At 41.6% G+C, this 10,871-nt stretch overlaps 3 protein-coding genes across 3 annotated transcripts; all 3 read right to left on the reverse strand.

The window, feature by feature from the left end:
• Positions 1–727: 727 nt before the first annotated feature.
• Positions 728–2,071, reverse strand: LOC123698023 (membrane-bound alkaline phosphatase-like). Its single transcript, XM_045644613.1, has 2 exons — positions 1,359–2,071; positions 728–1,024 (listed from the first exon to the last, which is right to left on the reverse strand). The coding sequence occupies exons 1-2, from the start codon at positions 1,966–1,968 to the stop codon at positions 825–827; spliced, it is 810 nt and encodes a 269-aa protein (XP_045500569.1). The 5' UTR covers positions 1,969–2,071; the 3' UTR covers positions 728–824.
• A 176-nt stretch (positions 2,072–2,247) lies between these two features.
• Positions 2,248–3,609, reverse strand: LOC123698254 (membrane-bound alkaline phosphatase-like). The gene is made up of 3 exons (XM_045644833.1): positions 3,496–3,609; positions 2,526–2,718; positions 2,248–2,447 (listed from the first exon to the last, which is right to left on the reverse strand). Exons 1-3 carry the CDS (start codon positions 3,607–3,609, stop codon positions 2,248–2,250), a joined length of 507 nt encoding a protein of 168 aa, XP_045500789.1.
• A 30-nt stretch (positions 3,610–3,639) lies between these two features.
• Positions 3,640–10,009, reverse strand: LOC123698022 (membrane-bound alkaline phosphatase-like). Its single transcript, XM_045644612.1, has 6 exons — positions 9,501–10,009; positions 8,224–8,416; positions 7,854–8,026; positions 6,016–6,667; positions 5,702–5,943; positions 3,640–3,791 (listed from the first exon to the last, which is right to left on the reverse strand). The coding sequence occupies exons 1-6, from the start codon at positions 9,873–9,875 to the stop codon at positions 3,690–3,692; spliced, it is 1,737 nt and encodes a 578-aa protein (XP_045500568.1). The 5' UTR covers positions 9,876–10,009; the 3' UTR covers positions 3,640–3,689.
• Between the last annotated feature and the right edge of the window lie 862 nt (positions 10,010–10,871).

Raw genomic sequence — 10,871 nt, forward strand, 5'->3', positions numbered from 1 at the left:
CTAATATTATAAATATTTATAATTATTTATAGCTTATTGTATTGTTTGGTTGAAAGAACTTATTGCTGGAACTAAGGCAGTGGTTGAATTGAAAATTTATTTTTATGATTGAGGGCCCATTTTCGAAACGAAGATTGATGGGCTAGCTGGATTTATATGGGCAGTTGCTTTTCCAGCTACAAAAAAAAGATCGTGTCTTTCATCAATGAATATCAAATTCCTGCGTTCAAACCTGCGCCCAACGTGGCCCTACGCCGCGCCGGTCGTATTGTATCTGTTCAGTGACATTGCGTGTCGAGTCGTGCGGCAGACATGTCGCGTGTCGCCTTACGCCCAGCAGTGTGACGTTACGCGCACGGCGCAACATCAATCCGCGTCACGACACAAAGCCTGTCAATAAGCGGCTCCTTCGACAGACACTCCTAACGATGCTCGTCTTGATTGATTGTCCACTGGATACTCGTCCTCAGCCGCCGACCTATAACGGTAACGACGCGATGGCCGTTGGGCGTTGTCCTGACTTAATCAACCAATTTTGTCGTCTTTTATTCTGACAAACATTTTACAATAAGTGTCTCAAAACTATTATTTTGCATATTTATGATAATAAACCCAAAACAAATTGTATATTATTTTTTCGTAAGTGTCCCCACTTATAAAAAATTACATAACTATATTTACTTAGGTACGTACCTACGGGCTGCGTTACGTAAAATAAAACAACTCGTACTTGTGCGGCAATATATTAATTATTTTGTGTATTATGTCATGAAACTGATTTGAATCACATCTTACTTTATAGATTGGATGATATAAAGGACAGTTTAAGGGGCGCGGGCTTGGCAGGCATGCGGGCCGGGTCCGATGCAGGAGGCGTAGGCCAGGAAGTGCGGGATGTGGCTCTGCTCGTACAGGCCGGAGAAGAGCGCGTGCTGCGGCCCGCGCGCGAACACCGCCACATCGTCGCCGCCGTGCGTCTCCGAGCTCAGCGGCACCGCCGCCGGCCACTCCCAGTTCGCGTCACCTGTGCGTCACACACATCGCATAATGCACTCACTCTTCCTACAGAATACAATTTTTCATGGAGATTGCTATAAGCTGTTCATTTTTGAAACATTAATTTAATCATAATTTAAAATAAGAAAAATAATCACAGAATATAGATTGTAAAGCCTGCTTTTTAATAGGTAGGTACATAAAGAATGAATATATTATGTACATGAACGATCTTTTCGTTGTTTGTTTTACAAAAAGTATGTTTTGTGTGCGTTACCGACGAATATTTTAAATATGACAATTGTAAACGCTAACGTGTAGCACAAATATTGTTTTACTATAAATAAAAACATATTATATACCATAGTTGTCTTCCTTCATAATGTCGACTCTTCCATCGGCGCTGTGTGGCCGATAGCCGGGCCCGTTCGCGTACGAAAGCGTCATGTAAGGGAGGCCGTCGTCGCCGACGTCGTCCGAGGGCCCCATGATGTCCCCGCCGCGGTGCGTGTAGCCGCTGATCGACATCACGTGCGCGTGGTCCGAAGTCACCACTATCAAGGAATCTTCCTCGGACAGCATCTCGGCCGCGCGCGCCACGGCTCTACTTAATTCGATGGTTTCGTCCAACGCCTTCGCCACTTTATTCTCGTGATGGGCGTGATCTATTCTCCCTCCTTCTACAAAAAGGAAGAAACCCTTATCGTTTCTACTGAGAGATCGTATCGCGGCCTCCGTTAGCTCGGCGAGCGTAGGTTCGGTTCTCGTGTCTGCTTCTAAATGGTATTGCATATGACTTCCTTCGAACAGGCCCAATAAGTACTCAGGTAAATTTTCGTTCACATTAAGTAACTGCTCTCGATTCCAAAGATACTGATACGAGACATTTTTTGCAATTTTGTCCATTTGCCATTCTTCGATAAGATTTCGTCCATCCACTCTTTTGCCAGCCGTCCCCTCTTCATCGATCATATCATTCGGGATGAATTCTCTTCTACCTCCACCGAGGATTACCTAAAAGTATTATAAGCAACTAGCGGTCCGCCCCGGCTTCGCCCGTGGTACATATTTCGCAATAAAAAGTAGCCTATGTTCTTTCTCAGGGTCTAAAGATTGTCTGTGCCAAATTTCATCAAAATCGGTCCAGTAGTTTATGAGCCTATTCGTAACAATCATACAAACAAACAAACAAACAAAGTTTTCCTCTTTATAATATTAGTGTAGATTAACCATTGCACGTCTTCGAGAGTTTTATTGAAAATAAAAAATTAATTGTACCTTAAACTCGTTGCCAGGATATGAGTGGATAAGTTGATAAGCGATATCGGGGCACGATCCGGGATCGTGTGAGTCGTTTAACACGTCTACATCGCTCTCCCAGTCGCGGTTAGCAACGTGCGCATACGCGCCCGCCGGCGACGCGTGCGTCACGCGGGTTGTCGTTACGATACCTGAAAAGTTTCATGGAACAATAATATTGATTTGGCTACTTAAATGAAATGGTACCCAAGATCGTTGAACACAGTCACCTGCGTCCCGGCCATCGGCGAGCGCCCAAGCGGCGATCGACTCGACGTGGGTAGCGCTGTCCGCTGACGACGGGCAGTCTCCGCGAGGCACGGCTGCGGTCACGCCGATCGTTCCCAGATTCGTCTTAACTCCACATAAGTAAGAAGTTGCCGTGCAAGCTGAATCAGCTATTTGAGCATCAACGCAGTACGTCTTTAAGAAACAATTAAGCGATCAAGTCCTGTTTTCTTTTTGTATATATACTAATAAGTTATATCACTACATAGTACCTATAAAACAAAATCCTTATATCCCTATGTCCCCATGTATGCTAAAATCTTTAAAACTACGCGACGGATTTGTTTTTTTAATAGATATAGAGTGATTGAAGAGAAAGGTTTATATGTAACATCCTCATATTTGTGAGGCTTCTAATGTGATGTCGTAAATAAAAACATTGTTTCCGCTTACATTGCAAACGCAGGCTAACGAGATTTATCAAAATAATTATTGTACTAAGTTCTGTATATAAGATACTAGCGGTCCGCCCCGGCTTCGCCCGTGGTACATATTAACGTTTTCTCTACATAAGAACCATCCTCGTACTTCAAGGAATATAATAAAAAAAGAATTATCGAAATCGGTTCAGCCGTTCTCGAGTTATGGAATTACAACGAAAAGTGGCATTGATTTTTATATATTAGAAGAGATATTAAAAAGGTCTACAGAAAACTCCGTAATGGTATTATGTCTATCTCTTAGGGATATCCCACAATAACATTTCTTTGTCATTAACTTTTAACGATAAAAATATAATGGTTAATTTTCGAAGCGATTTTGACCAATACAGCGTTAATCCTTATCAGCATTGCACCCGTGTGAAGCCGGGGCGGGTCAGCTCAGTTGCACTATCAAAATATTATATTATGTACCTAGTCAGCGTGACTAGTTTTAAGGTACTCTCATATTATAATAGAAAATTGATTGAACCTTTGCAAGGCCGACCGTTGGGAAGTTTTCAAAGGACAGCTGAGCTTCTTCCCCGGTGCGGTGGTCTCGCTGGCCGAGCAGCGTGCGCGCGGCGGCCAGCGTGGGGACGGACATGCCGTCGCCCAGGAACAGCACCACGTTGCGCGCTCGCTCGGCTCCGTGCTCTCGTCTGTTCGGCAGACGATCCTCTATGGCTATGTTCGCCTTTTCCTTCCAATAATCTCTAGTCCACTCTGCTGCATCGCTTTGTAACCCGTGGCGTAATCTGCTTCGATATACTTTATGATATTCGTCACCTAAAATTATATAATTGTATTCGTTTTATTGGTGGTCAATATGAGAAAAATACAATTTATCATAAATTTTATTTACCAACTGCATTATGAAGTATAACTGCTAGTAAAACTATATAAATATTATATTTGCTACACATTGTGCACTCGATAGTTGAATGTTACAGTTTTTATATTCGATATTTTAAACTGATATAATATTAAGAGAAAAGTTCTTGAAGATCTCGTTATGATTTGCGTTTATATCAGAGCTGATAAAATATCAGATTACCTACAAGGTAAGATCTTCAAAACGTCTTCAAATGTTTTTATGTAAACAACACGTTTATTCTAACATTACATTATTTTCTTAAAATGTATTTAAATAATATTAATTAACTGTATATTAATATTTTAGTGAAGATCTTAAAAACTCGGAGGTTCTCTAATCTCTATGTATTTTAGAGTTTTACAAACCATTGACATGATTCTTACATGATTCGATAGGGAAATTATTACCAATGGGAATTCAAACCACTAACTTTTCAATGTCCTAGGTATATTGTTTATCAGGCCTATTTATGAATACTTTTAAATATTGTATTTGCATTTTGAAAATATTAGGCGTAGAATCAATAATCTAATCTGTCAATCTGTGCTACCTACATCTAGATCTATAATAGGTACATAATTATTTGAATTTAGATTTTTATAGTTAAGTCCGGGCAAACGTTGTCTTGCCTTACTCTTATCTTATTAGTGAAATGAAAAATAGATGTTGGCCAATTCTTAGATCTATCCAATAGGCACATGTAAAGTTGATACGCACACATATTATATAAAAAAAACATTGGTTGTCTATAAAGTCGGTTTACTGACGATAGTTGAACGTGACAACGATTGTCCTTCTTTGTCGCTCATTCCGCGCTCTCGCTTGCACTGGAACGCCTCAGAGCGAGGTAACGCCGCATGAGTCATGTTTTTTCGGGCGTGCAGCCGGCTCTTTCGAATTATAAGACGTTGTCACGTCGAAAAATTTATTGTCTGTAAAGTCGGTTTACTGACGATAGTTGAACGTGACAACGTCCGATTGTGCTTCTTTGTCGCTCGTTCCGCGCTCTCGCTTGCACTTCAAGCCTTACATGGAACGCCTCAGATGAGTCAGAGCGAGGTAACGCCGCATGAGTCATGATTTTTCGTGCGTGCAGCCGGCTCTATCGAATTATACGACGTTGTCACGTCAAAAATGTTGATTGGAGAAAGTGATTAAAATCATAATATACTATCGTTTTATTCAGTAAAGTTTTATAAAAGTTGTTCAAATTGGCAACCATGAGATATTTACATTAATAATTAATTATTAATGATTGCTACAAGTTGCTTGCAGGGTACCTATATAAATTTTTATTTTAAATGAGAGCCTGTAATATTATTACCTATACAGTATTTCTGTACTTAGGTATTATATTCTCCTTGAGTAATATAAGAGAAATGTGATTTCATTATATCCACTGCACTCAATCAATAATTTATCATGAATCATTATCATATACGTGTCAAAATATTATTAATTATGTCAAGTGCATGTTTTACGACATTTTGCTTATCGCAATGGTCCTATCTTAATGCATTGTGTGTGTGTGTGTGAGGATTTGTGGGATTAAAATAAGATAATACATAAAATACGTATTTATTGCTTCATATTATCAAACCGTATTAACTCTTAATCTATCTATATTTAAATGAAACTTATCTATTTAACAAATTCCTCATGTATCTAGTAAAAAAGATTCTTTGTTCTATTAGGTATTATTTCTCAATCTGCGCTATCCATAATCTTAAATTAGTTCACTTCATCCATCCTATTCATACAAACTTAAATAAATATTAACATACATACAGACGTGACATACGAACGACTAAAGTGAACATACAGCTACAATGATAAGCGACAACAGATAGAAGCCGGGCGCAAGCAGAGGAGCTGCGCTGGTACAGGCGTGCAGGCCGGGCCCGATGCAGGCGGCGTACGCCATGCGGTGCGGCAGGTGGCTCTGCTCATACAGCCCCGACAGCACGGCGTGGTGCGGCCCGCGCGCGAACACCGCCACGTCGTCGCCGCCGTGCGTCTCGGAGCTCAGCGGCACGTCCACGTGCGTCCGCCAGCGAATGTCACCTGCGGGAGGGAAGACTCTCTAAATAAATTATCATAATATTATAAAATATCCTTCATGGCATCAGAACTTACGATAATTTTCGTCGAGAGTGACGTCGACTCGGCGTCCGTTAACTTCGGGGCGGTGGCCCGGGCCGTTGGTGTAGGAGAGCGTCATGTAGGGCACGCGGTCGGAGTCGCGGTCGTCGGAGGGGCCGAGCACGTCGCCGCCGCGCTGCGTGTAGCCGTTGAACGCCATCACGTGCGCGTGGTCGGCCGTCACCACAAGCAGCGAGTCCTCCTCCGGCAGCAGCTCGGCCGCCTTGGCCACGGCCGCGCTCAGCTCAATGGTTTCGTCCAACGCGAGCTCCACGTAGTTGTCGTGATGAGCGTGATCTATGCGTCCACCCTCTACGAAAAGGAAAAATCCCTTATCGTTACGTTTGAGCATGCGAATGGCCACCTCGGTCAATTCGGCTAAAGTGGGTTCCGTTTCGTGATTCGCGCGAAGGTTGTATTGCAAATGGGTGCTTTCGAATAGCCCCAGCATGTACTCCGGCAGCGAGGCGTTCGCGGCCAGCAGCTGCTTCCGGTTCCACAGGTACTGGTAGCTTGCATTGCGACTGAGCTTGTCGTCTTGCCATTCTTGAATTAAATTACGCCTGTCGGTCCTGCGGCCCGGGGAGCCTTCTTCATCGATCGTATCATTAGGTAGGAATTCGCGCCGACCCCCACCAAGAATAACCTTAAATGTATTATATATGAATAGATTAAACAATATATTTATTTCACTTTTGATAAGGGAAGAAAAAATATTCTAGAATGAATAAAACGGTGTGGAATCTCAGTGCGGTTGGAACCTGGCTTTACTTCTATTTTACAACTCATGCAAAGAAAATAGGTGATACCTAGGTACTTATATTCTTTTGTGCATGGATATTTCAAAAGGTTTATTATTTGAGTGTATTTGATAGTCGTTAATAATAATTATAGTCCTCTTAACTTTCTAAATTCTCTCTTGTTCTTTGCATTCATGTGTGTAATTAAACGCTTCTACATAAATATGGAAATAGACTATTATCGTTTTACAAATTCCTTGTAATATAATATAATAGGCATGACGACAGTATCCATAAATGACCGTATTAGTGTTTTTAAGGGAAAGTGTATAATAAATAAATTCAATATAGTGACTTAAAAATCTTAAAAACACTAAGATTAATAAGATTATCAATAAAATAAAACATTGAAATTCTGCAGTTGGCCATTTTGACTAAAACACGCGTGACGTCACGCTTAAGTAAACAACTCACGTCAGATGTATTTTGTTGTTATGAATATGTTGAGAATACGCATTTTTATTTATTTTCTATTGTTTCACGTATGCTTTATCGAATCAGAACAGAAATATAATTGCGATTTCACGAATACGTGGTTTCGGGGTTCTCCGCGCCAACTTTATACAATCATTTCTTATTATTTTCTCGCTTAAAATAATTACTAACACATTTTTGAGTATTATTTTAATGTGGATTCACACTGCAATACTGCACACCACTTATAAACTTTGAAATTCGTTTCTATAACACATATTAAATAAATATTTCTTTAATTTTCTTCGCAATGCATACAAATAATTACGTATTTACTAAAGAGTGACGTCACGCTTACGCCATGACACCTCCGAGCTGTTTTGGCACAGTTGATAAATATTTTTTGAAAAATGGCTTTTATCTTCGTAAAATTTAAGTATATTACTGAAATATAGGGTTTTTCTTGTATAGTAAACGTATACACACATTATGGAAGAGGATTTCAAAATCTTTCGTCATGCCTATTGAGGCATTCAGTAAAACGGCTTCTTTCAGTGAAAATGGAATGTTTATGGCATTTGTGTGCAATAAATACACGTGAGCGAGTGAGTGTCTCACTTTGAACTGGTTGCCGGGGTGCGAGTGCACGAGCTGGTGCGCGATGTCGCGGCAGGCGGCCAGGTCGGCGCCGGCCGCCAGGACCTCGGCGTCGTTCTCCCAGTGCCGGTTGGCGACGCGCGCGAACGCGCCCGCCGGCGACGCGTGCGTAACCCGCGTCGTCGTCACTATGCCTGCCTCGACAGATGCCGAGTTAGTCGTTAGGTACATCAATAACACCCTATTTACTCATAAAATTTATTGTTTAATAGTAATTATTGTATATTGGCGTCCTTGCCGCTATACATAGATGAGTAACAAAAAAAAGTTTCAATTTATTCTTTAAAATACATACTCTGCTCACCGAGGCTTACAAATGAACGAAGAGTACCTGCATCGCGGCCGTCGGCGAGCGCCCAGGCGGCGATGGAGTTGAGCCGCGTGCCGGGCTGCAGCGAGGCGGGGCAGTCCCAGCGCGGCACGGCAGCCGACACGCCGATGGTGCCGCGGTTGGCCTTCACGCCGCACAGGTACGCCGTCGCCGTGCACGCCGAGTCCGCGATCTGCGCGTCCACGCAGTACGTCTGCGCAACGAGCCACCATACTCATCAAACAATCGTGATATTCCAAACAGAATAAGCTGTTTGCAGAAAACAGCCTGCTCCAAAATATTATTCAGTCGGAACATTGTATTCAGTAAGGTGCATTGGGGTGATTCCGGAGACGGAGTCAATACTTACAAGTTAAATTTATACAACATAGGTACCGCATACGTACTAGTGACTGATTAAGCGAATATTATGTATGCTGCCATTCCTTCGATACTTATACAATAACGCTATGCTCTAAAGTGGTATTCACAATTTTCCAAAATTACCCCACATCCGAAATTCCTCCAATGCTCTATATTGTAAAGGCGATCGGTATTCTACTTTTAGAAATTAAAGACTAACGGATTTTAAACGCGATCTATTCATTATAGACGGGATCGAATAACTCTCTATATAATTAATTTTTAAACGCGTAATACTTACTCGCGTAAAATCAAACACAAGGTGTTCTAGTTCAGGATACATCGCCCATTTTTGCAAGTGACTACTATCAAGCTGATTTTCTGTTTGTAGCTTTATTTTGATGAGACACCGAATAATTTCGTGTACGAAACTCTCGATTGTGGTAGCTAACAGAGATAACAAGGATAAAAAATTTTGATTTGATGGTTCTCAAATATTTATTACGCAATTTGTAGGACAATATGTCTGTTGAATTATATAAACATTAACTAAGTAAAAACAAAAAAACCAGCTTGTTAGTAATCATTTATGATGACCTCGTTATCGATACACTTTGGAAAGGGGGACTCTTTGAACAAACCATAGATTTTGTAGGACAAATATTTTTTCGAATAATTTAGGTAATTATCTTGAGATTGAACAAAAAAAAATATTCAGTTAGTAATAAATATTTGAGAACCATCAAATCAAAAATTTTTATCCTTGTTATCTCTGTTAGCTACCACAATCGAGACTTTCGTACACGAAATTATTCGGTGTCTCATCAAAATAAAGCTACAAACGGAAAATTAGCTTGATAGTAGTCACTTGCAAAAATGGGCGATGTATCCTGAACTATTCTACTTTTTATGATGTTGCGGAAATAAATTAATACCTTCGCTAAGCCGGCCGTAGGAAAAGCTTCAAAAGACAATTGAGCTTCTTCTCCCGTCTGATTGTTGCGTTGGCCGAGCAGTGTGCGCGCGGCGGCCAGCGTGGGCACGGACATGCCGTCGCCCAGGAACAGCACCACGTTGCGCGCCTTGCCCGCGCCCGCGCCCGCCGCGCCGGCCGCCAGCCGCGCGCGCAAGGCTTGCTGCGCGTCGTCCAGCCAGAACTGCGCGGTGCGCTCGCCGGCCCGCTCGGCGGCCGCGCGCGCCGCCGCGCCGCGCCCCGCGCCCGCCGCGCCGTCCGGGTGGTACCGGTCGCCGGCCGCCACCAGCGTGCTCAGCGCCGCCAGGATGCCCACCGTCACGCTCGTCCTCGACATGCTCGCCTTTTGCGGGCTCGACCCGACCTGCGAGCTCCTTTTACTTCCTACGCTATCGCTTATCTTTATATTATGTTAATGATTGAAACGTCATAAAAAGCATTTAAGGTATCAGATAATACTATAGTTACTGTGCATACCTACGTTTTTCGGATTTCATCTAGTCCATCGCTACATAGTATAAAACAAAGTCGCTTTATCTGATAGATAGTCCATAGGGATATAGATCCCTGTGATATTTCTTTTAATTTTTAATTAGATTAAGTTCCTAGTTAAGTTATTTTAGAGCAATAAAGTATGAATAAATAAATCCCTATGTAGTATGTATGCTAGAATCATTAAAGCTACGCAACGGATTATGATGCGGCTTTTTTGAAGTGAAACTTCTTCAGGCGCGTTGAGAATTGAGATTTAATTAATTTGAGAGAGTAAATAAATAAATAAATTTCAAGGTCCCGTCGTGGCAATACAGTCATAATACCTATCGTGGAGTACGACGACGCGACGCGACGACTTTGGTGACATTGAATTGCCATTGTACACATGGAAAAAGTCTACAGAAAACTCCGCGTTGGCATAATATTTTTCAGGACATTTTTCACACACGGCACGAACTGATCCCATACTAAACTTTTCGCTTGTGTTATGGAATCCAGATGGCTGATAAACATACAATACAAATATAATTTTAAATGTATTAGATAATATTAAGTACCCAGATACAGAGCAAACATCTATCATCACACAAATATTACCCTTACAATTACTATTATCACCTTACTCAAGCAATATTAATTGTATCGAACGATCTGTCGTGAACACTCCATTAAGCCATTTTTAGGACAGTAATATAGAAATGATGATTAAAATAAATTCTACTTTAAATTAATTTTTATCTATTTATGCGTATTATCTAGACACGCGGCAGCGTGTCAAGCCGAGTTCAAGCGAAGAGAACTGGCGAGCAGCAGCCGTGTGTATATTTACACGAACCAT

Source organism: Colias croceus, chromosome 15 (assembly GCF_905220415.1).
Source record: "Colias croceus chromosome 15, ilColCroc2.1".
In the NCBI taxonomy this organism is placed as follows: domain Eukaryota; kingdom Metazoa; phylum Arthropoda; class Insecta; order Lepidoptera; family Pieridae; genus Colias; species Colias croceus.